The 26,803-nt window shown below is 41.7% G+C and overlaps 1 protein-coding gene across 2 annotated transcripts in view; it reads left to right on the top strand.

The window, feature by feature from the left end:
* Positions 1 to 24,295, top strand: part of RHOBTB1 (Rho related BTB domain containing 1) — a 77,278-nt gene extending 52,983 nt beyond the window's left edge. For both annotated transcript variants that reach the window (XM_052639476.1, XM_052639477.1), the window contains 7 exons: positions 969 to 1,154; positions 6,354 to 7,333; positions 9,519 to 9,637; positions 15,804 to 15,954; positions 18,755 to 18,843; positions 21,524 to 21,629; positions 22,138 to 24,295. In XM_052639476.1, coding sequence (XP_052495436.1) covers positions 969 to 1,154; positions 6,354 to 7,333; positions 9,519 to 9,637; positions 15,804 to 15,954; positions 18,755 to 18,843; positions 21,524 to 21,629; positions 22,138 to 22,307 — 1,801 coding nt within the window. In that variant the 3' untranslated portion in view covers positions 22,308 to 24,295. The remainder of the gene's footprint in view (positions 1 to 968; positions 1,155 to 6,353; positions 7,334 to 9,518; positions 9,638 to 15,803; positions 15,955 to 18,754; positions 18,844 to 21,523; positions 21,630 to 22,137) is intronic.
* The last annotated feature ends 2,508 nt before the right edge of the window (positions 24,296 to 26,803 follow it).

Below are 26,803 nucleotides of genomic sequence, written 5' to 3' on the forward strand. Positions count from 1 at the left end.
TTGAATCCTTGGGTATAACTTTTTCTATTCTTTATATTTTTCTGCCTCCATGTTTTCAATGTCATCATTCTGCATATTTTAACCTAGAAAGATGGTATATAATTCTTATTAAAGATGCCTTCTAGCAATTATCTATCAAACACCGTAATTGAACAACTGTTTTGTAAAACAGTTCTTTGGCTTCTAGAATGGTAAGTTATTATATAAAACATGGAAGATTCTTATGTCACAACTGACTACAAAACAATTTTCCTTTTTCCGTATACCTGCTATATGTCATACATAACATTTGATAAAGCTGCTTCCAACATTTTCTCATCTTATTAGCCATCCATCTAACTCTGGCTAGTGTTTTGTTAAATACTACCGTCTTACCTTATACCTAGCAAAAAGTGGAAATTCCTGCAAATTCAGGACTTTTTCTTTTCAGAAACAGATTAAGTGGTTGTGCTCTCTACATTTGTGCTTAAGGGTGAAGAAGGGCAGAAATCCTTCTGTGTATTTGCCGACCCTGTACAGCAAATACCTGTTACATTTTCTGCAGTGTTTAAACTGTTTGCTTTATCTCATTGAGTCATCATCACCTTTCTGTTTACACTGGTAAATGGTAGTTTTTATTATTTTCTTTTATCTTGAAACTATTTCTTGTGATGAACAGAAATAGTTCAGCATGTGGTGGTTCCAGGACTGAGTCCAGTTTGGGTAACCATCTATCCTGTGAAATAACCTCATCCAGAACTTTTCAATGCCTAGGCCTCCTACAGTGCAACATGGACATGAACTCAGGCTGTGTGGGGGCTGCAATGTGGGGGCTTAATGGGCTGTTTGCATGACTTAATATCTGGTTTTTTTTTTTTAATTGTGAAATGATATGCCATTCGATGGATGGGGAAGGGGAGGAATCCTAATGATAAAAGAGAAAATAAAAGTGAAAAAGCAATACAGCTTCTTTTGTGATTTCCTTGTAGGTCCGATGTTGTGGTCCTCTGTTTTTCGATTGCTAATCCCAATTCCCTAAATCATGTGAAAACCATGTGGTATCAAGAGATCAAGCACTTTTGCCCTCGCACACCTGTTGTTCTAGTTGGCTGCCAGCTAGATCTCCGCTATGCTGATCTTGAAGCTGTTAATAGAGCCAGACGCCCTTTAGCAAGGTAAGCCAGGGGACTCAGTGTGCCAGTTAAATTAAAATTTAGAGGTAGCAGATGTCTTTGTAGCCTTGGGTTCTGTTCTTTAGTGGCTCCAAGATCCCATCAATCAGTCTGAATGCTTTAAGTTAGCTGGTTAATCATGAGGAAGAGATATGTCCTGACCCCTCTCATGTTCACCATTACCTCTTTTTTTAAAAAATTGTACCTATTTTTTAATTGCTGGAAAATTGCTTGACAGTTTTGTGTTGGTTTCTGCCATACAACAATGCAAATGAATCATGTGTGTGTGTGTATATGTGTGTGTGTGTGTGTGTGTGTGTATCCCTTCCTTCCTGATCCTCCCTCCCCTTCCCACATCCCACCCCCTAGGTCATCACAGAGTGCCAGGCTGGGCTTCCAGTGTTATTTAGCAACTTCCCGTTATCTATTTTACACATGATAGTGTATATATGTTAATGCTACTTTCTCAATGCATCCTCCCTTCACCTTCTCCGGCTGTGTCCAAAAGTCTGTTCTCTACTAGGTTCATCAGTACTATTTTTATAGGTTCCATATATGTATGCATTAATATACAATAATTGTTTTTCTCTTTCTGACTTAATTCACTATGTATAAGAGGCTCTAGGGTCATCTACCTCACTACAACTGACTCAAATATGTTCCTTTTATGGCTGAGTAATATTCCATTGTATAAATATACACCAACTTCTTTATGCATTCATGTGGAGATAGACATCTAGGTTGTTTTCATGTCCTGGCTGTAAATGAAGCAACTGACAAAGGGTTAATCTCCAAAATCTATTAGCAGTTCATACAGCTCAATATCAGCCAAACAAATAACCCAATCAAAAAATGGGCAAACGACATAAACAAATGTTTCTCCAAAGAACACATCACTTCACTTCAGTCTCTCAGTCGTGTCAAACTCTTTGCAACCCCATGAACTGCAGCATGCCAGGCCTCCCTGTCTATCACCAACTCCCGGAGTTTACCCAAACTCATGCCACTGACTCAGTGATGCCATCCAACCATCTCATCCCCTGTCGTCCCCTTCTCCTCCCACCTTCAATCTTTCCCAACATCAGAGTCTTTTCAAATGAATTAGCTTTTTGCATCACATGGCCAAAATATTACAGTTTCAGCTTCAGCATCAGTCCTTCCAATGAATATTCAGGACTGATTTCCTTTAGGATGGACTGGTTGGATCTCCTTGCTCTCTAAGGGACTCTCAAGAGTCTTCTCCAGCACCACAGTTCAAAAGCATCAATTCTTCATCACTAAGCTTTCTTTATAGTCCAACTCTCACAACCATACATGACTACTGGAAAAACCATAGCTTTGACTAAACAGACCTTTGTTGGCAAAGTAATGTCTCTGCTTTTTAATATACTGTCTAGATTGGTCATAACTTTTCTTCCAAGGAGTAAGCATCTTTTAATTTCATGGCTGCAGTCACCATCTGCACTGATTTTGGAGCCCAAAAAAATAAAGTCAGCCACTGTTTCCACTGTTTCCCCACCTATTTCCCATGAAGTGATGGGACCAGATGCCATGATCTTCGTTTTCTGAATGTTGAGCTTTAAGCCAACTTTTTCACTCTCGTCTTTCACTTTCATCAAGAGGCTCTTTAGCTCCTCTTCACTTTCTGCCATAAGGGTAGTGTCATCTGCATATCTGAGGTTATTGATATTTCTCCCGGCAGTCTTGATTCCAGCTTGTGCTTCTTCCAGCCCAGCATTCCTCATGATGTACTCTGCACATGAGTTAAATAAGCACAGTGACAATATACAACCTTGACGTACTCCTTTTCCTATTTGGACCAGTCTGTTGTTCCCTGTCCAGTCCTAACTGCTGCTCCCTGACCTGCATGCAGATGAAAGAAGACATACCAGTGGCCAATAAACACATGAAAGGATGCTCCACATCGCTCATTATTAGAGAAATGCAAATCAAAACTACAGTGAGGTATCACCTCACACCAGTCAGAATGGTCATCCAAAAAAAAAATCTATAAACAATAAATGCTGGAGAGGATGTGAAGAAAAGGGAACCCACCTGCACTGTTGGTGGGAATGTAAACTGACAAAGCCATTACAGAAAACAGTATAGAGATTCCTTTAAAAAGTAGGAATAAATCATCTGACCCAGAAATCCTGCTTGGTCATATACCCTGGGAAAACCACAATTCTAAAAGACACATGTACCCCAATGTTCATTTCACCATCACCTCTTAGTCAGGAACCCATTTTTGTAAAATGGTTGGCCAGAGCTTAAAGTGAGTTCTCTAATTATGATATGGTGTATAAAAGTGCTTTGGGGCCTTCCCTGGTAGTCCAGTGGTGAAGACTCGGCTCCCAATGCAAGAGAGGCTCATTTGATTCCTGGTTGGGGATCTAAGATCCTGCATGTTGCCAAGTACAGCCAAAAAATAAATAAGCACTTTGAACTTGGTAAAGTGTTAAAATGTTAGTTACTCATAATAATGTCTTTCTGGAAATTAAGATTTATAATAAAGGTAGGTGAAATTCATGTCTGGATAGTCATGTATGGATGTGAGAGTTGGACTGTATAGAAAGCTGAGCGCCAAAGCATTGATGCTTTTGAACTGTGGTGTTGGAGAAGACTCTTGGGAGTTCCTTGGACTGCAAGGAGATCCAGCCAGTCCATCCTAAAGGAGATCAGTCCTGAATTACACTGGAAGGACTGATGCCGAAGCTGAAACCCCAATACTCTGGTCACCTGATGCGAAGAGCTGACTCATTTGAAAAGACCCTGATGCTGGGAAAGACTGAAGGTGGGAGGAGACGGGGAAGACAGAGGATGAGATGGTTGGATGGCATCACCGACTCAATGGACATGAGTTTGAGTAAGCTCTAGGAGTTGGTGATAGAGAGGGAAGCCTGAAGTGCTGCAGTCCATGGGGTCTCAAAGAATCGGACACGACTGAGCGACTGAACTGAACTGAACTGAAGTGAAATTCAGAGCCATCGTCTATGATTCTTGGCCCCAGAAACATCAAATTCATGCAAATACTCATATCCAAGTATTTTTAACCTTCTCATTTTCCTCCATCTTAGTATTTCATTCCTGAGGTGGCCGTGTCCGGTTTTTAAAGATTATATAGACCTATGGCTAAAAACAGCAATACTGCATTTTAAATGGCTCTCTGGTGGTGTTATTTTTAGAGTGTCACACATTTAAATTACAGCTTGAAGGAGAATTTGTTTCCATCTATATAAAATGTGGATACCAATCTTGGGAGGAATAAGAGTTTTTTTAAAACATGTACTCCTTCAATATTCTTTTTAAAAATAATTTATATGTGTTTTATTCTTAACTTTGTTTTTTGCTGGTAAACATAGGTTTTCCCAAAATGTTGATATTTCTACCTTCCTTCCAGGTAGTCGGCACTTTGCCTTAATAAGCTTATTATAAAATTTTATATGGACATAAGTTTTTATGCTCTTACAGCAAAAGCAAATGTACTTTGTCAAGATAATTTCTGATGTTCTAGGTACCTCTTGGATAAATGTCCTAAAAACATTTCATGTTCCTTCTATCCTTAAATACATGGACTAGGAACTGCATATTATAAGCCACGCAGAGGGAAAGAGGCCTCCTGGCAAGTGAGAGACTAGCCCCGGGCCTCAGAACTTTCTGTGTCAAAGGTTAGGATACTCAGGCCTCACACCCTGCATGTGTGGAGGCCTGAAGGAGAGTTACAGAGCTCCAGGGCACAGTCCTTTCCATAGACAATTCTGAGGTTTCATGAAGGAGTATCTGAGCTAAGTCTTAAAGAGATTCATCAATTAGTAATCCACCAAAAGCCCATAGGAGCAAAGCTTGAAGTTAACCCTTCTTTTCTGTGCTTCACTTCCACCTCTGCAACTCCGTGCAGTTTTCCCTCATTTCCATCTAGATCCCCAAATCCAAATTCTACCCAGTATTACCTTGTTTCTCCTAAGACCTGTCCCTGTCACACACACATCACCCTTGGTCCTGTACACCAGATATTTTATTTAGGAAGATCATCTCCTAAGAGTGCATTTCAGAATCAAGTATGTGTTTGTGAACAATGTAACGACAGAGCCTATCTTGCCTGCGTTTTGGAATTCATCTGTGTCTTGATCACGGTTATACTGTAATTACAGCACTATTCTGCCTGCCGATATTGATTCCAGAAGCTTGGCTTCTTGGGGGTTGATGAGACTGTAAATGGGCCTTGTGTGCTAGTCTAAAGGGTTTAGACTTTATTCCCTGGGCTCTATGGAACCAGAGGAAATTTTTCTTAAAGAATTGCAGCTAAATCATACTTGTGGTACATAAGAAATTTTTGTGTAACAGTGAATGCTGTGAGCTAAAATGTGGAAAAATTCTGAAGAAAGATGAGTTAAGAGGCTAATGTACTAATCCAGGCAAAAGATGATTGCCTGATTGAAGAGGGGAAAAGAGTGAGATATGAAAGAAGGTTCACAAAACTAATAGAGGAGACTTAGGTGAGCTGTTGGACATGGATCATTTAGCCTAGAACTAGGGAGTTCTGGATTCTGACTGCTTAGTAAAGTGCTCTCAGTGACTTTAAAATGTGACCTTAAGACATTTCCCAAGTGGAAAGGACCTTGAAACTTTCTGCCTGTTTCTTCAGGATACAGAATGAAAACAGCATCCATAGGGATACTGGGAGGCCCAAGTGAGAAAATGAACATGGATTCCTTTTTAAGTTATAAAGCAAAATGTAAGCATAAGGGGAAAATGATGAAAATGATGCTGATTGTGGCAATAATGATGGTTATCAGATAACACTGACCAAGCACTCACTGTGGAACAGGTATTATGCTGGGCTAATTATCTCATTTAAACCTTTCAGTCATCCTTTAAGATGCAAGTACTTACTATTATTCTTTCCATTTTACAGATGGGAAAACTGAGAAAAATGTTAAGTAACTTACCCAGGAACAAACAGCTAGTAAAATGGCTGATGCTTGAGTTATTGTTGTTACTACTGAAAGCATTTTTTCCGCTGCTGTCATAAGTCCTTTATATTTGAAAGATTTGAAGTTGGTAGGAGATTTTTCAAGAGTCTAGTAAAAAGTCTGAATAGGATTTAAAATGTATAATTCAATTAGGTGCTTAGATAGTCCCTGATTACTAATTTTTTCCTGAAATAAGACTGATTCTAATGTTAAAAATATTCTATTTCAGGCCCATAAAGAGAGGGGATATTCTGCCCCCAGAAAAAGGCCGAGAGGTTGCAAAGGAACTGGGTATACCCTACTATGAAACAAGTGTGTTTGACCAGTTTGGCATCAAAGACGTGTTTGACAACGCAATCCGAGCAGCACTCATTTCGCGACGGCACTTGCAGTTCTGGAAATCCCACCTGAAGAAAGTCCAGAAGCCTTTACTTCAGGCACCGTTCCTACCTCCAAAAGCCCCCCCACCGGTCATCAAAGTTCCAGAATGTCCCTCCACGGGGACGAACGAAGCTGCCTGTTTACTGGACAATCCTCTGTGTGCTGATGTCCTCTTCATCCTCCAGGACCAGGAGCAGATCTTTGCACACCGAATTTACCTCGCTACCTCCTCTTCCAAGTTTTATGATCTTTTTTTAATGGAATGTGAAGAAACCCCCCACTGGAGTGAAGGAGCTTGTGAGAGAGAGAAGCAAAGCAGGGATTCCCAGGAGTGGGCACAGAGTCTTGACCCAGATGAGGAAAGGGAAGAGGGCACCCCAAGGACGCCTCAGGCTGATCAGTGGACCCCCTCGAGCCAGAACCTGTCCCAGCAGGAGACCCTGGGGCTGGACGCCGAGGACCTGGTGGCAGAGACGCAGGCCCTGTCAGGCTGGAGTAAGGGGTTCATCGGCATGCACAAGGAGCTGCAGGTCAACCCCGTCTCGAAGCGGCTGGGCCCCATGACCGTGGTCAGGATGGACGCGTCCGTCCAGCCAGGCCCTTTCAGGACCCTGCTCCAGTTTCTCTATACGGGGCAACTGGATGAAAAGGAAAAAGATCTGGTGGGCCTGGCTCAGATCGCAGAGGTCCTGGAGATGTTTGATTTGCGGATGATGGTGGAAAACATCATGAACAAGGAAGCCTTCATGAACCAGGAGATCACGAAAGCGTTTCATGTCCGGAAAGCCAATCGGATAAAAGAGTGTCTCAGCAAGGGGACATTCTCAGGTGAGCAGGTCCCATGGCAAAGCCATCAGTACCTTTGGTTGTGTTTTATCAAACATTAGCCAAACATGAGGAGGGGGAGATAACGATCACTGACACGTGTAAGAACTTTTCCCCTGATGTACCTAAGTTATACGTATTCACCTATTTCATTCTTACCACACTTAAAGGTGAAATATGATGATCTCCATTTTGCAGATGGGGAAACTGAGGGGCAGGGAGATTAGGTAACTGGCCTATGGTTTATATCAGCAGTCAGTGGTGGAGCCAGGATTTGAATGCAGGCTGCCTCCTAGAGTCCCATGGTGTCATAGTGCTTCTTGAAGGTAGGTCAAGCTACCCCTGAGCCTGAGCCAGTCAGCTCAGTACTGATAGTTGCCCTTCAGGATTCCTTCCCTGACATTTTCTACTCGCCAATTAGCATGCACCGATGACAAAAAAACAGCAGCCTTTGGTCCCAGGGTCGCTGAAATCCTTGAGGCCATTTTGGTGACCCCCTGGAAAGGGTCCCATCTGGAAAGCCTCATCAGTTTCTCCCCCTTCTCCTTTGGGTTCTCACCATCCTGTGCCCTGCTCGTCTGGATGCTTTTTGTCCCTTCGTTGTCTTTGATAACTGTGCCAAGGGTTGCCCACAGCACCCTTACATAATTGCTTAAGCATCCTGATAACCTGTATCTAAGATGGGTGACTGGCCCACGCTTATCCTATCTCATCAGTTCAGTTCAGTTCAGTCGCTCAGTGGTGTCCGACTCTGCAACCCCATGAATCGCAGCATGCCAGGCCTCCCTGTCCACATAGGACTTGTGCTAATTTTGTTCTGTAATTGTCCTCTCTGTGTATGTTTCATTGTAAAAATTTGACTTCTGGACTTCCATTATTATATAGATATTTCTGTTTTTGTCTTCATCTTTCATATGCATTTAATAACTGGTCACTGAATCTGTTAATTAATTTTAAAACTTTGAATAATATTTACTCCAAACATTGACGATCATGGTAGAGAGTCTTGAAAGTTAATGAAAAGAAATGTTACAAAGATTTACCTGCAGTAAATGAAACAATGGACCTTAAGTGAAATTGATGAAATCTCCTTTTCCTTACTAGAGAGGAATAGTAACCAAACACAGAGTGGGAGCCTAAACTGGATTCTTTATATTAAAAACAAAAAAAGCCTATAAAATACAGTTGGGGGTAATTAGAAAAAATTGGACATGAACTAGATAATGGATGATATTAAGGAATTATTGCTGATTTTCTTAAGAGTTATAATGGTATGGTTATCTAGGAGAATCTTATTTTTAGAAAATTCTTGGCAAAGTAGTGTCCAACTCTTTGTGACCCCATGAACCACAGCATGCCAGGCCTCCCTGTCCATCACCAACTCCCGGAGTTTACTCAAACCCATGTCCATTGACTCAGTGATACCATCCAACCATCTCATCCTCTGTCATCCCCTTCTTCTCCCACCTTCAATCTTTGCCAGCGTCAGGGTCTTTTCTAGTGAGTCAGTTCTTCGCATCAGGTGGCCAAAGTATTGGAGTTTCAGCTTCAGCATCAGTCCTTCCAATGAATATTCAGGACTGATTTCCTTTAGGATGGACTGGTTGGATCTCCTTGCTCTCCAAGGGACTCCCAAAAGTCTTATCCAACACCACAGTTCAAAAGCATCAATTCTTCGGTGCTCAGCTTTCTTTATGGTCCAACTCTCACGTCCATACGTGACTACTGGAAAAACCATAGCTTTGCCTAGACGGACCTTTGGCAAAGTAATGTCTCTGCTTTTTAATATGCTGTCTAGGTTGGTCATAACTTTTCTTGAAGTACGCTGTTAAAAAATGTCTACACACGTTTTATATAGCTAAGGCAAACATGACAAAATTAAGCATGTGATAAACCAGTTACTGTTTTATTCTTCTTTCTACTGTTCTCCATGTTGAAACTTTTCTAAATAAGGAAAGACTATTCCTCTCCTTTATGTTACTTTATGGTTCACAGTATTTGTGTTGTGACTTTATGTATAATTTTAAATGTCCTTGGAGGACATGGAGAGAATTGGTGCCCGAGGTGGGGGTGGACACCACATCAGTGGTTCAGGGTATGGAAGAGAGATGAGACTAGGTGGATGGATGTGGATGGAACCCCTGGCAAGGCTGGCTCACAGGCTTGTGCTTCCTCCATCCTTGGGCAGATGTGACGTTTAAGTTGGACGATGGAGCCATCAGTGCCCACAAACCGCTGCTGATCTGTAGCTGCAAGTGGATGGCTGCTATGTTCGGGGGGTCATTTGTCGAAAGCGCCAACAGTGAGGTAGGTGCCTTCTGAGAAGCCCAAGCGGCATCTTAATGAATATGTATGTGTATTTGTATTAGAAAGTGTTGCCAGAGGACTTTGACTTCTTTAACTGCTAACTTGGAAGACTTTTTTAGGCAATACCTGAGTATCACGTCACCCTCTTTCCATAATTCTGCAATTACGAGAAGCCTGTTGTTCACTTGCTATGTGTGAACCCCCAAGTCCCCCCATATCCTTTCATCCTCACAGGGTTCCTCATCCCTGAAAACATGTACAGATATATTTTCTAACAAATGTCACCAGGCAAGGTTCTATCAAAATCCCCTCAAAGAAGGGGCACGCTGTCTTATAGAAGTTGGAGACAGTGAAAAGTGTCTTCAGTCACTTAAACCTGGGCTTGACTCTGCCAACAACAGATGAGGGACCTTAAAAAGCCACCTTCCTATGCCTCAGTCTCCTTATCCTAAAGGTGAGAGATGTACTGGGTCATGCTCAAGGTCCCCTTGATCTGTGATAGTCCCTGAGGCTCTCTGCCCTAACGGGCCTCAACTCTAGGGTTTGTCACCTCTAGGGAAACAGAGATGGAGCAAAGGGTCTCTCAGAGTGCTTGTTGCATCTAGTAGAAGCCACTGGGTCCCTTGTCAAATGCTGGCCCTATCTCCAACCAAGGGATATTATTGGAGCAGAGCAGCAGCTTGGAGACCTTGTATCTCCACCTCTTCACAAGCTGTTGGAAAAGAGAGAAAAATTCCCTTCAAGCATTTCTAACTTGTGTCTAGAGGTAAACATTTTTTGTTGAGTTTGGCAAATATTTCTTATCCATCTTTTAAAAATATATTTGGGGACACCGCATCAAGCTTATTGTCCTAATGGGCTTATTTTTGCTTATCTCAACATCTCTCCAAACTTCTAACAGAAACACAGAAAACAGTAACTAACTTCAAAGGGGAGCCCTCACACTAGAAATCTGAGCGCTCCCTTTGTGACCCAGGAGCCTGCATTTGCATCCCCAAGTAGGGAAACAGAATCCTGTAATCACAAGCCAGGACGGCTGGCTGTCAGTAGGCCACCCTCCTGCTTTCAGAACAGACTGCAGCTGCTCTTAAACCAACCTCCAGCCGAAGACTGTCTGCTGTCTGGGGAAAAGATGTTAGAATTATCCTGATGACCTCTTCTGATGTCTGCCAGCCTTCGTAAACCAGGAGGTCCTCACCTGCAGCTAAATGAAGTCTTTCCTCTACCACCAAAGGTGTCTGGGAGCATCATTACTAAGACCACAGCAACTGGTAGCGGCTACCCAGTGAAGGGACTGTGGGGCTCAGATCCCTGACTCCTCTGCATACGAGCTGTTTGGCCTTGGGCCAGTGATCACCTTTCTGAGCTCCAGCCTTCCTATCTGGAAAATGTGATCATAACCCGTAATGTGGTTGCGAGGTGTGAGTGTCAGTACCTGTGAAGCACCTCATAAGCACTAAATGCAAAATAACATCAGCCTTATGTGGATGCTGGCGGCATTGATGATATTCTTTCCCTCTTTGTCAAGAAAATTGGGGCACGCCGCCAATTAATAAAACCTCATCCAACTGGCACAGCACCACCTTCAGTAATCTCTCAAGATAAAAGAGCCCCAAGACTCGCTTCCCCTCTTTTTCCAGCTTGCCGAAGTATGTGCCCAAGGATACCTGCTTGTCACCTGGCAGCGAGCAGTTGATCGAGGTCCAGGGCCCAGGCATAAAGAGACACTGTCAGAGCTGACCTCACTGATGCTAATCCCCTTTATCCCTTCTCAGAATGGATTGTAATTGTCTCCAGATTAAAATGTGCAGGAGAGATGACCAAAACAGAAACTTGGCGGCCGATGTGAATGCACACGGGTCTGTTCGTGTGACAGCCTCTCTCTGGGGTGGCGTCTGTTTAGCATCACCCTGCCCACCCCCCTCCCCACCTCAAGGACTAGGTTGCTCACCACTTAGAACTACAGCTGAGCCTGATACAAATGTGTAGTTTCAACCCAGCTCAAAACACAAAGGCCATGGAACCGAGCTACCAGAAGTCTATACCAAGACACCTAGTATATGAAGAATGGTGTGAGCTGTGGATGTGTCCAGTCTTTCCTGCCCCTCCTCATGTCCAGGGTACATGGAAGTGTTCTGTTATGTAGTTATGAACTCTAATCTCAGCTTGAGACCTGCGTCCTCATCTCTAATATGGGGACCACAAGAGAACCATCTCCAAAGGGCATGTCAGTCATGAAAGTATGTGTATAAAGCATCAAATTCGGTGCCTAAAACATACAAAGGCTCAAGTGATGTCAATGACTATTTTCCTGGAGGATTCTTGTTAAATTGTTTCCATGAGGAGTTTAAGGTCTTTGTCCCCTGAAAGTCCTCAGGTAACAAACAAGCCACCTAGTCCCTTCCTAAACTAGCAGAGTGTGGTAGAGATGGTTATGGAGGTAAGAAGAGGTACTTGGGTGAAGTCTGAGTAAATGTACGATGGTTAATTCAGGCCTGTATATGCATGGGCCTGTGCTTTCTAGGCCACCTTTTTATTCTTTATTGTTTTGTGTAAATCTGATGTCCCCCACAAAATTCAACCTTTTTTTTTTGCATTAATAGAATTCACATGCATATCCAGAAAGGAATAAAATATGCCCACTGATGTTCTTTTAACTTTTTTGTGTCATTTAATATTTAAGACACTGTATTTTACTTCTATTTTTCTCATTACTTTTAACGTAGCAGTAAGCATAATTCTCTCCCCAGAGGTACTCAGCAAGTGGTTCATTAAAAATGCATGCCCATGTTGTGGTAAGCAATGCTCTGGATCTAGAATACTTTCTCATTCTCTATGAGACCATCTCTAATTATAAGCCTAATAGTCTGAGCTGATCTTTGCAATTAAAATTTTAAACCAGCTAAACTGGAATATGGGTCATTGTTTACGGTAGCATTGTATTCTTATTTTTTTTTAAAGCTACATTCAGCAGGTAGGGCACAACAGTTTTAATTCCATTTGTTTTATTTATATGATTTTTTAAAGTTCTATAAAAATGGTCTCTCTGTTGCTACTCAGTTTATTAGTAATGTTGAAATCTCAGGGGAAAAAATCAACAGCGAGGGAAAAAAAAGTGCATGTTCTAAAATGTTTATTTTCATTTGTTGGTTACTTCCGAGGATCCCTAACATTATTTGCCAAAAAGAGCCATTGCTTTTATAAATAAAAGTGTTAGTGTTATATTAAACATGAAGGAAACAGTAGGTCATAGATGCTTACAAATATCAGAATGCTCTGAAGACATTGGGAGTGTTGGGGCAGGGCTGCTTCCTGGAATCTATCATCTCCTGATGCCAAAAATAATTTCTTTTTATTTAGGATGTCCATTTTGCCATTACTGAGAACACAATCTTAGAAAAAATTGCTTAAGTTATCTGAGTATCTTCAGAGTCCATAATCTTAGTGAAGAAAAAGTTTTAGATGTCATCTATTCCAAATCTCTCCCCTGTCACAGATGAGGAAACTAAGGTTCAGAGATGGTGAATAATTTGTTAAAGGTGACACAGCATTTTAGCAACACATCTCTGGGCCTTCCCCAGCCCCTTACCCTGTCCTTCAAGCTAGTATTTTCAGAAACATCCCCATCCCTGAGAGTACAGGTATTCACAGGAAGCCCTGGGACTTTATTTATAATCACTAACACTTTACAGCACTTAGCACTTCATAAAATGTATATTTTTTATTATCACAATGGCCCCAATTTTAAAGTTTCACAATTTAATTAACTTCCAATTATTTAAAAATTGTGCTAATCCAAACACCATTCTAGAGAAATCAAATTTTGCCATATGTAATTTGCCATGTTTTCCATATGCTAAAAGTTCATGTCTATGTAAGATAAATGCATGTATACATAAATGTTTATCCATACAAATATAACTGTGTTAGATTTACTGGAATAGCAATTAATTACAATACAATGGCTTCTGTATTTTAAAATGATATCAGATATAGTTTCTACTTGCCAGGTTTTATTTATTATTGTAGAAGTTATGCTAAAAATTTGAAATTATCACACTTGTCAAGTCATTGATGGGTAGTAAACCACACACTTATTAATAGAATCACAATTGTTCTCACTGTGTCTGAGAGAGGAAGAGTAATTTTCATAATATTTCTAGGAATTTTTCTGGGCTCTCTCTTTCATACACCTAGGGAAAGCTCTGTCTGAGAGGATATTCCCTCTCTGAGATGGTTGGTGGCTATGCAGGAAAATTATATAGATGGTTGCTATAGCTAAACAATTGCAACCACACCATTAGAAGACTGAAGTGGCCACAAGCCCCTTGTAGATTGTGGAGACAATTTATAAACAATATATATATATATATATATATATATATATATATACACACACACACACACATATACATATACATACACATATATATACACACACTTATACATACAAATATAGAGAGATTAAAATATATAATATAGATGTAATCATATATAACATACAGATATAATCATGTCATACATAAATGTAATCATAAATATAATTTTTGTATGCTATACATAACAGAATTAAGTCTATAACTTTTATCCTTTTGAACTCAGAAATCTAATTCTTGAAAACTGTTAGTGAGATACAGTGCTGTATTATAGCTTTCTTCCTTACCATGAAGGGTTTCCAGTCCTGCACAGCAGTTCCAAACACGACTTAGAATCTTATTTCCTGGGTTCAAATATCAGTCCCGGCTTCCTAGCTCTGCAACCCTGGACACCAGACTTAACCTCCCTGAACCTCCATTCACTTATCTGTAAAATGGCAAAAACAATAGTCTCTCCTTCCTAGAGAGGATATAAGGATCAAAACATAATGCATGTGGAAAGCTTATTAGCACAGTACCTTGTGCATAGGAGGCCTTCTATTAGGTTAATTCTTATCATCATTCCAATAGCAAGTACTCGTGGCACCATTCTCTATGATGCCAGGGCACGTCTCGTGGAGTGAGAAACCTCAGATGAAGAACAGCTGCTATAACGTGTATATCCCTGTTGATCCAGGCCCAGCCATTCAGAACTCTACTTCCCAGGCAGTCCCTGGCTCCTCAGCAGACTCTAGCTTGGATGAATATGTGCAATAACTACAGGTGCTCAGGAGGAAGACTAGCAGGATCCTCCAGGGAACAATTCTCATACCCAGCCATTCCCCAAGATGTCCTAAGCCGAGCTCTCTCTAGATTCTCTGTGTCTACTGATACCTGATAACCTTCCAGTAGTTCCAAATCTATGTGGTTGTGCCACAGGAAAAATAAAGTGTGTCTATCATGCTAACACATTTTATTTTTATTTTTTTTTTAATTTTAAAATCTTTAATTCTTACATGTGTTCCCAAACATGAACCCCCCTCCCACCTCCCTCCCCATAACATCTCTGTGGGTCATCCCCATGCACCAGCCCCAAGCATGCTGTATCCTGCGTCAGACATAGACTGGCGATTCAATTCTTACATGATGGTATACATGATAGAATGCCATTCTCCCAAATCATCCCACCCTCTCCCTCTCCCTCTGAGTCCAAAAGTCCGTTATACACAGCTGTGTCTTTTTTCCTGTCTTGCATACAGGGTCGTCATTGCCATCTTTTAAATTTTTTATTGATGTATAGTTGATTTCATGCTAGTGTTTATTGATAGAACGTTGGGATCACGCCAGTCACTGTGGCAGCTAGGATGGTTGCTCATCGTCTTATTTTGACATCTTAGAGAGCTGGGCTCTATTGTGTCTCAGCAACAGTGCGGACTGCAGCTCCCCCCAACACCTGTCATGTTGCTAGGAGATTTCTTTCCCCACAATAGAGTATTATAAGGTACTTGGCAAGGAGGGCCTATAATGTCATCATACATTTGCAGCCCATTTGTCTGATTTATAAGCCCAAATAGCTATTTAAAAATTCCAAATCAGGCTTTGTCAGGCAGCCCCACTCTTTTGTCATCCACAAATCAAACTGTTATGTTTACAGCTGTAAATAGTGAGTGACTTCTCCGCACAGCCTCAGAGCAGGTGTCCCAGACTTGCTAATAATGAATCACACGGCGGGGATATTTACAAGCAGTATAGCCTGAAAATGTTCCCACTGTTTTCTTCAGCAGAACTTACCTTTTCAAATAACATTTCAGGTATATCTCCCAAACATAAACAAGATGTCAATGCAGGCAGTACTGGATTATCTCTATACTAAGCAGTTGTCACCTAACTTGGACCTGGACCCACTGGAACTAATTGCCTTGGCAAACAGATTTTGCCTGCCGCACTTGGTTGCACTTGCAGGTAAGGCTGATGACTCAGGGCCATGCGGTATCTGACTGTCATATTTATCAAAATGACATTTAAGCAAAAAATAATACTTCCAGGGAATAAAAATTAAATTTTTATCACCCAGCATAGGACTGTCTTGTACAGGGTGAAATGAACTGATCAAATGTATCAAACAGCCCCAGTTCGATTCAGCAACTGTTTTTTAAGTACCTACTTTGTATAGGTCCTGCTGATACATATAAAAGGCAGTAGTTAAGAACATAGGCTACAGATCCAGATCACTTGGGTTCAGGTCTTGGCTCCACTATTTACTGGCTGGATGACTTCATACTTGATTTAATTACTCTGTATCTCAGCTTTCTCTCTCTCTTTAAAATGAGGATAATGATATTCTACCATAGAGTTGTTATGAAGATTAAATGAGTTAGGAGATTATATATGTGTATATATATATATATATATATATAAAGAGAGCGAGTCCTGAGAACAGTGTCTGGCACCTAGTAAGCATTATGTAAGTGGTTTTCTTAAAGCTATTTTAGAAAATGTTCTGACATTGTCAAGATCATTTTGGGAAACAGAGAAAAAAGGGAGACTTGATTTAACTTCACAGAACCTTATGTATCATTTCTAGATTTGCTCAGTTGGTAAGCCAAAGCAGATCTAAATAAGATATATGCTTTCAAATACCCTTTTCTTGAATTTAAACCTTCTGTTTCATTTACCAGAGTTGTTGATTAGCAGTAAGGGTGCTACATTTAGTTGACTCTTGTTAACCAGGAAAGCAGGATAGTGCCTGTTTTGTTCACTGGCATATCCTCTGTACACAGAGAAATGCCTGAGCATAGGAGGTTCTCAGTAAAAGTCTGTTGAAGCATTAAATGAAAATGAAGGAATGAACAAACCAACCAGCCACCCCTGCCCTTGACTTCCTGACAGTATCTTTAGAAAAAAAAGTTTTATTTCTCTGCACTCCAAGTTTCTACCATGCTCAGCCAACTGGAGATCAAAGTTTTCTCCTCACCTTCCTTCTTCACCAGCTGGATAACAAGAAATAGTATTGCTATTCTTTTTTTTTTTTTTTTTTTGCCACACCGCACGGCAAGTGGGATCTTAGTTCCCTGACCAGGGATCTAACACGCAACCCCTGCACTGGAAGCATGGAGTACTAACCACTGGACAGCTAGGGGAGTTCCTGGTATTCATCCTTTAAACTGTTTTTAACCAATAAACCTGAAGTCATAGATTCAAATATGAGTATTGCTGCTTTTTCAATACTAATTCTAGGAGGCTACAGAAGGCAATTCTTTTTTGCATAACTAAGAATCTCAAGCCATTTGACTATCCAGTTTTTATAAGAATTTGTCCTTTGAGGATAAACTGAACTGTTCTACATAGTCAAAAGTAATTTGGAGCCAAATCTGTTGAATAGGATTTGTGATCAGTCTTGAAGGAGGGCCATTTTTGCTTAAATATTAAGGGTGGTGATGAAAACATGGGACTGCTCTCCAGGAAAGAAACTGACCCATTCTTGTGTTAACTACAGAATTCTATGTATGTTTATTTTTCTTAGTAAATGTTATTATTAATGGTTATGATTACTTAATATACATATTTCTAAGATGATTCCTTTAATCATTTCTATAGTATTTGCTGTTTAGTGTAAGTATAGAGTGTTTGGAACAGAGTGTTTAAAAATCAGTTTCTGGGGTGAAAATGCCCTGCAAGCCAAACTATCATTTAACACTTTGGAGTTACCTAAAATTTAAAACCCAGTGACTCCTCTGGAAGATTTAGTTACAAATAGTTCTTTGTCTGTCAATCCAGCTGAGGAAGGTTGTGTCAAAGAAACCATCCCAAACTTGAGACCATGTTGACTAGGTAAGAGACATATAGACTAACAAATAAGCACATAAAACCAGAGCAGAAAGTAAACATAGTTTGGACAGTATACTAAAAAATTAAATGTGATGCTAGAGATGAAAAAAAGCATCAAGGAGCTGGAAATGCTGGGCTAAGACTGTACCCACTCATGTCAAGGCCAGAGGCAGGCAGCAGCCTAACAGAGACAAAAGGCAGCTCAGTTGCAGAACCAGAGTCTGAATTCATCATAGAATCCTAGAACACAGCTCCCGAGCAGAAACGGCAGCCCCATCTAGACCTGTGTGACTTGAGGCTGAAGATCGCCCCAGTCTTTAGAATCTAAGAGGTTGAACAATATGTCCCTCGTCTGCTGCTGCTGAGACACACATACACATTAGCAGTTTTAATTCCCCATCTGGACTCATTACTGTTAGCCTCTCCACGGTCAGAGAGTGTTGAGAATTGGAGTGATATGAGTGAGGGAACCATCAAACAGGAAGATACAAGAGTCTAGAGGATTCTAGGCAGGTCCTAGCCTGCCCAGAGCAGCACTCTCAAGCAGAACTTGCAATGATAGAGACTTCCTGTGTCGGCGTTGGCCAGTACATGTGACCACTGAGCACTTAAACGTGGCTAGTGTGGGGCTGAGGACCTGAATTGTTTATTTTGTTTAATTGTAATTGTTTAAATAGTCCCTGGAGGCCAGTAGTTACCATACTGGACAGAGGTGGTCTGGAGGACTCTGGCTATTTCAGAAAGGCTAACGGATGTCCCCAGAGTCTGCAGTGCGCTGATCCAAGCCATGACTTGCCATACTGAAAGGCCACCCATCAGAGAGGGCCCTTGATTCAGTGCACATGGAGCTGTGTCCCCTACCTCCTCCCCCCTGAGGTGACCCCAGACGGCAGCCTCCAGGCACTAACATTCTCCTGCTCCCTCTTCTCCCCAGAACAGCACGCCGTTCAGGAGCTGACCAAGGCCGCCATGAGTGGTGTGGGCATTGATGGGGAAGTTCTCTCTTACTTGGAATTGGCCCAGGTTTGTAGCACTTTGCCTTTTACCTTTTCAGTGTATTCAACCAGTTCATTTAATGCTGATAAAACATTCCACTGTTGCATCTGAACAAATAAAGATGTCACCACTGAGTCACAGAAGCCCCCTGCTGTGTGCAGCAGAAAAGATCTGAGAGTTTTAAGTTTCATGCACTGTTCACCCTGCTGGGCTTCATTTGAAAAAACAACAAGGGCCCTGCCCCCCACACCAGCCCCTTTGTGCCCCGCCCCTCCAGAGGCAGCAGCTTCACATGTGGGAGAACAGCTCAGGGCATGGGAGGGGAAGGCTCTGTCTCCTTTTTGAATTCTCAGACACGCATTGGCTGAGATCAGACAGTTTCTAGAATTCCGTGAAGTCCCGGGTTGCCTCCAGTCTCACTGCAGCTCTCCTGGTTTTCCTTTTTTTTTTTTTTTTTTTTACATCAGCACTTGTTACTGTTGATGTTGTGATTCCATATCCCAACACACACTGCCCTCTTCTTCTAGAGAGGGTCAGAGATCAGTCTTGGCTTTGTCTCTGTGCATAATTTAAGGCACAAAGTTAAACGCTGCCTCTGTTTCCTCATCTGTTGGAAATGGGGATGGCAATTCACCCTCTGTCAACCTTACTGATTATTTTGAGAAAGAACTAGGAGAGAATGTTTCAGAAAGAGCATCAAAGAGGGGAAATCCTCTCATAATACAAGGCACATAGGCGGAGTTATCTAATCCCTGACCTAGACTTACGGGCCACGAGTTTACACTCTGAAGGAACTAAGAATAAATTCTTCAGACTTTTCTCTGACCTATTGCGTTTGGCTTTCTTTGTTCCCTGTCTTGGTTAGGGCAGTGGTTTACTAAATCTTACATCAGGCACTTCAAATCGGCATTTGTCAACCGAGGAAGCGAAGGAGGCAGGCCTACATCACATGTTCCTCAGGCCACTCTGACTGTGGCCCTGAGAGACCTTCAAGAGGGGAAAATGTGGATCAGGACTTCACAGCAACCTGCTCTTTCTGACTCAACATCCAACAAGGATTTGTTATTTCCTCTTCTTCTACCAGGCACCACCTTAGATAAGAGGACATGTAGCTTCTCTGCCCTTGGGGCCATCATGGGCCACTGAGAGGAACAGACACAAGCACACATTATTAAAATCCAGTGTGAAAAACAACCTCATAGAGGTTACAAGTTAAAACTGAGAGCAGACGTCAACTACAGTGAAGTCAACAAGCCCCCATCAACACTGACTCCACATTTGGAATTTGGGGGTGTTTTGAAACAGGACTAGGGGAGAACTTATGACTTGTACCCCTCCAGTAGGTATTCCTCCTGGAAAACAATCAAATGACCCAGAATCTCCTATAGGCCAGCCAATGGAGGTAATATAGCAGTTGTGTCTATCTTTTTACTTTCTGTTCCCACCCTGTCCCCTCCCCTGACCCACACATAACCCAGGAAGGAAATAAAATCATTCCTGCTAAGCTCTGAAAAGCCTTGGAGGAGGCATTTAGGATGGTGCCTCCAGTATCTTAGCTCATTCAGTAGACTCTAACCCAGGGATGCACTGGGAAGTATTTAACTGTCAGCTTGGGGATAGCAGAGACCGTGATCTGTTGCGTTTTCTGGTCTCCATGGTGTAAATACCCCACCTGCCCAACTGGTAACAACTCAAATTCACTGAGCTCAGAGTAGCAAGGAGCTGCACTCAGTGACGCTTTCAAGCAGGTACAAGCCAACTCCAATACAGCACTGCTCTAATCTGACTTTCAGGGAGAAATCGACTATCAAGAGAAGTTGGAAGCACTGGCTAAAATTGTCTGTCCTGCTGGGCTTGTGATCTGCAGAGAGTTTCTTGAATTAGTTTCCAGGGACGTTGGCTTTTCTCTTGGCCTCTGTTCAGGGCATTGACAGGGGCCTCAGAGGAAGCATGCTGTGGTTTCAGGGGTTCAGCTGCTCAAAGGAGCATCAAGAGTAACAGGCAATAGAACAGATGTCTGGAAGAGGCCTGGACAGAAAGACTGAGGGACGTGAGAGACCTTCCAAATTTGGGGACAAGATGGGGAGTCAACCCTGGATTTCTGTGCATCAGGTCTTTTGCAGACACAGCTACCTCAGCTGCCATGGTCCTGTGCATCTTCTCAGACAGGAGAGAGTGCATGGAGTGTCTGGCTCCCTCCTTCCCTGCCCACATTGCGTGCTCTTCTTATGTAACCAAAAGGACAGGTATAGGACAGTCACACATGCCGTAGTCTCCTCTTTCAGATCACTGGCCCCAGCCAGCTGAGCTCTGACATGTGACACGGAGGATTCTGTTGCCGAGGCTTCCTTAAACAGAGATGACATCGCAGCTTTCTGCTACAGGCTGGTGCCTTCCAGAGGCCATGACCACTTATCATTAGAGGGCAGGTGTGAGGGGAGGGGGAGAGAGGCAAGGCAGACTTTAAACTCCTGATACAGTGATTATTTTTAGTGCACATATCCCAGAGGTGAGAGGAGGATGTCAAACACTTGCATGTGGCTGGTGTGGAAACTGTGGCCAAAGTCAAAACACTAGTCAAAACAACCGGTTTCTGAATTAGTCATCTGGGCCTTTTATTTCTTTGACCCCTACCATGACTTTTTATTTCTTGTAGTCCCACTTGAGAAAGTAGAGGTCTGACCCCCTTTTGGTCACTTCCCTGCAGTTTCACAATGCCCACCAGTTGGCCGCCTGGTGTTTGCACCACATCTGTACCAACTACAACAGTGTGTGTTCCAAGTTCCGCAAGGAAATCAAATCGAAATCTGCAGGTGAGGCTGTGTGGTCCCCATCTGTCCAGTTCTCATCGCCTGTGCCTGAAGAGTTTCCCTTCATTGCCCTTGAGAAGGAACATGGACAGCCCCCGGCTCACGGAGAATTCCTTGTGGCCATATGGCAGTCACAGATTCGTGTGACGTGCGTGACCCAAGGAATTGTATGTTGGATATTCTCTCTGGAGAACTTCATGGCTGCGGGGCTTGGTGTGGAGACGGGTGGGAAAGGGGTTGTTCAGGGTGCCCTGCTGCGGAGCAAGCAGAGATTGTTGGTTCACTCTTGTCCGGGAAGGCAAAGGGACCTGGATTCAGGCTCTCTGTGTCCAGCTGTGTAATTTTAAACAAGTGATTCCACCTCTCAAAGCTTTCTGGTCATAATCTGCCACTGTCCCTACTCAGCGTCCCTGCTCACTGGCTAGTTGAGAGGATGCACGTGATAATCATCCCAGGCAAGCCTAAGCACAGAACCTAGCGGGTATCATCATCTGCACCTTTTCTTCCCCAGACAACCAGGAATACTTTGAGAGGCACCGCTGGCCTCCCGTGTGGTACCTGAAGGAAGAAGACCACTACCAGCGTGTGAAAAGGGAAAGAGAGAAGGAAGACATTGCACTAAATAAACATCACTCGAGAAGAAAGTGGTGCTTCTGGAATTCATCTCCAGCGGTCGCCTGAGGCGGAAGAGGAAAAAAATATCAGAAATCTGACACACCACTCTTAAAAGCACTACTGTAAAATGAGTCTTATTTTTAGAGATAACATGTAGTTCAGGTTTCAGGCACTGATCTTCCTCCACTTTTGTGCATTTATCTTTGTTGGGATCAAAGCACAAGCTCACCATCAATGAGCCTGGACACAAAGGGAAGCTGACGCTCACTGCATTCCTTAAACTTATATGTATATTTTTTGTTAGAAGGCTTAATAAACTTTAGTCTGTTATCTCATTTCTTTTTATACAAAGGAAAAAAAAAAATCCAGCTTTCATGTTTCGAATTCCAAATTGGAAAATATTTTTATACGGTCTCTTGTAAATGAAAATACTGTGTATTACTTTATTTTACAGGACACACATTAACCATGAAGTCGCCCTGCGATTCTCTTTGCCCACAAGCATTATTACTTAATTAGAGGGATATCCTTTTGTCGTGAAGTAAAGGGTTGGAATGAATTCCCCAAAGTACAAGTTAGGGAGTGTTTCATCTTTGTTCTGCCGAATAACATTGGTATAATTACCAAGTCAACTCCAAGAATGTGTATTTACAATATTTGCTGTGTGAGTGCTAGTAATTATATGGTTATATGTGCCATGTAAAATATAGTGATATCAAATCTTCTGTTGTTTAAAATGTCTAGATTTAAGAGGATAATCTTTATAATCATTGGAAGGGCTTATTAAATCCCAGCATTATCCAGGGCAAACTCTCTGGTGGACCTGAACACGAAAGATGCCAAGAGCGCTGGTGTGTGGATTGCTGTGTGAAGATGCCCGTCTCTCAGTGTTCCTGGACTTGCCATGTTTCTGCATGCAGTTTTGCCACTGACTTGAATTGAGATGGGCAAGGGTAAGGGTCCCCAGACTCTGTCCCCCTCATCTGCAGACATTTCCCCACCAGAAACAGGCTTCCTCAGGTCTCTCACCTGCGGCCAACTTCACTTTGTAAGACCCATGTTTTTAACTCTTCCCAGGGAAAATTCACGTTGCTGCAGAAGTAGACCAAGGCAGACCACCCACCCCTGCTGAAATTCAGTGGGAGGGCCTGTGAAGGCACAAAGCCGGAGGCTGGGTCGTCTAAGGTCACTGCATTCTCCAACGCAGACGGGAATTTTACTCCAAAAGTCTAGGAAATGGTGCTACTGTGAGTTAGTTCTGACCCTTTGTCATTCTGAGTTTTCAGTGGTAAAACAGAGAGTATTGAGCAGGGGGGCTTTTGAGAGGCCATCAGTCACTGCTTCTCGTAAATTAAAGTGTTACAGCACTCAGCGCATTTTAAGGCCACAGTGCCATGCCTGTTTTGGGATGTTGTGTGGTGGAGACTCAGGCTTACTCAATTCGGAGATCAATTTACTGATACTAAAAGCTCTTTATTTTTTTTGTTTTTTCTAGCTTTCAGAAGTTAGAAAAGAGACAGCTGAGTCCAAACTCCAGTGTTAACAACCAAATATATTTGAAAATCTATCCAGATGACAGATAAGCACTTATTACTGGCAGTGGATACATACCAGTTAGCAAAATTGGGAGAGGCCCAGACATGTTATCACTCTCTCATGACAAAGGACTGGGCAGTAGAGTAGGAAAGGATGGGATGATTGTAAATGCATCTACCTTAATTTTGGGTCAATAGTTTGTAAGTCATGAATGGAAGGAGAAAGGAGACAGAATGAGAGGAAGAATCAGCATATATCCCATCATAGAATGGTAGAAGTTGAGTTTTCGATGAATAGTCAGAGTTGAATTTATACAACCAAAGCTCCCATGTGATTGTAATCTTGCCAAAATATAATGGACATATAAATGAACCTGGGGTATAAGCAATAATATCCACTAGTGTTATCAGCTACTGTAACCAAGTGGCTGGTTCATTTGGTTGACGCTGATTATGGCCTTTAACCATGGTGGTTTGTTTTTTGTTTTGTTTTTTATTTCACAAAAAGCCAATAAAATTGTTTAGCTATAAAATGCCTCCAGTTTTTGTTGTTGTTGTTGTTGTTCTTTAAGGAATACCGTCATTATTGTGTGTGTAATTTTCATTGCTTTTTAAAAGAACTGTCAAAGCTTTAAGGGTGCTGGGTCATGGGGTATGTGTGCTTCAAGAACAAAGCAGCCTGAATGACTGTCATCTTTGTCTTTAGTATTGCCAGCAGATTGTAATACCATGATGTAAATGAGGGGTCTGGCTCTTTGATTTTGGCTAATATGGTTATGTCATTAGACATGGTACAGTTTTGGAAAAAAAACAAAACAAAAATGTCTCCAGCCTAATGGACTTGTTTTAATCTGATTTGAGGCGATTCTACCAGCAATTAAGTCAAAGTTTGCATTGAAGGGCTCATGAAGAACAGTCTTCTTCGAAAGCAGCTCTGAGAAAGCCTTTAGAAAAATTTATAATTAATCTCCAAACTTCTATGTAGTATATTTGCCCAAGCTGAGAAGGAAGAAGGGTCTTCAATGAGATCTCAAGGGGGATTTTCTGAGTAGCAAATGCCCCATGACTCTATGGAAAGGAGTTAACAACTATAAGACATAACTGCATGAAGAAGACAGTTTCCAATACATTTGCACACCCTTAAAGGTGGGTGGTCCAGACCAGGCACCTTTTATCTAATACATGCCAGTGAGGTCTTTCCTCTTGAAAGTCTTGGTCTAAGTTTCTGGCAAACCATGAAGGATTTCAGCAAACCTGTATCAGCATTCTAGGAACCACAAATTTTACTGGTTTAGCACTAACTCAAGTATTTTCATTGTAGACATTCACAAGCAAGAATTCTATGCTCCTAAGATTTTTTTCCCATTTGCTTCCATTGTATGGTATATCAGTTGTCAAAGCTCAGTTTTTCATCACTGTGACATTGGCTAAGCAGAATAAATTCTACTAGTCAGAGGGAAAAGAACAAAGTGAATTCTGAATTTGGAAATGTACAGTATTTGGGAGAGTGCAGTATTTCTGAAAGTAATTTGGAAAAGTGCAGTATTTCTGAAATGAATCCTTTTCTGCAAGCTGATTTATCAGGCTTTTTCTTAGAGAAATACATATGGTGTGTCTTTAATTGGATGTTAGGGGGCAAGTAGCAATAATTCCTCTTTTCTAGAGGAATGTAACTATTACATGAAAGATGTAGAGTTAAAAGTTAGCCAGGGAGAATGTATCTGTGTTGTTTGTGTATAAGTAATCAAGAAGTAACATAAAGGAAAAAAAGGCTAAAGATAATTTTTTAAAATTGAGAGGAGGAAGGAACTGATCAGATCCCTGGAAGCTGAATTAAGCATTATGAGCTTTGAATGCACCTCTTTCTTCCAAAGTGCTAATTTATGAAATTATTCAATATCTCATGATTTAATTTATTTTCAGATACACACTTTGCTCTACTGAATTTCCAGTTAGGAGGTAGATGATGTATGCACCATGGAAATGCATTGGTTTGTCAACCCTGCTGACCTGTCATGTTTCTCTAAACTTTTAGCTGCATTAAATCTCACCCTGTGCTGCTAGGGCCTTTAAGTTGGGTATTTTTACTTAAGCCGTTTAGATGCAAGATTTTTCACTGGGTTCATGTGCAGGTGCCTCATCAGTTAGACTTCTACAGACTATAGTCTACAAAATATGGAAATAATTTGGGAGCAGAGAACTCTTGGGTAGAAACAAATCAATCATAAGTTGCACATGCACAGACATGAAAGTGTTAGAAACAACATTAGGAGACAAGAAGCGACTTGCCAGCAACTCACTCCTGTTGCTCCAGGAACAGAACATCTTAGTGACATGTATTTCCGGTAGAATGTAGATGAAATGGGTGATTCACAAATGTGGCTCCATGGAAAGCAGAGGTAAATTCTTTGAGTCTGAATACATTTCTCAGACCCGAAGACAAGAATGCTTAGATGTTACTTACAGGCAATCAATGAGAAAGAACCTGATTCATATCCCTCTGCATGGATGCCAACCAAAGTTTGGGCATTTTTTTTGTTCCCTCCCAACCTGATAAACATCCTTTTGATTCAATGATTCATAATAGTCCCAGTTGGAGGGATAATACCTATGGAATGTTAAGATCAACTGTTGTGTGAAGAGACACACAACCTCTCTAAGCTGTAGTTGTCTAAAAAAAGTGGAAATGGATTTCATTGAGTTCTTGGTGCAGATTAAATGAGATGATTTAGGTAAAGCACTTGGCACAGTGCCTGGCACGTAGTTTTCACTTAGTACTCAGCATATCAAATACCCAGGCAAGAAATCCAAGAGAAAGGACAACTTTGCAAGTTACAAAATGGAACAAAGATGTCTTTTCCTGCATTTCTCTTAAACCAAATGCCAATTTTGCTGCTTAGTGCTCCATAACGGTGATGAAAGAATTAGAAAATAAGAGTCATGGCAAGAGAAAAAGCAGGTGGTAGGGGGATAGGGAAGAGTGTAGCTCTTTCCAAGACACTGTCCCCACCATTCTACCCTTCTCTC

This window comes from Budorcas taxicolor, chromosome 5, assembly GCF_023091745.1.
Source record: "Budorcas taxicolor isolate Tak-1 chromosome 5, Takin1.1, whole genome shotgun sequence".
Lineage (NCBI taxonomy): Eukaryota > Metazoa > Chordata > Mammalia > Artiodactyla > Bovidae > Budorcas > Budorcas taxicolor.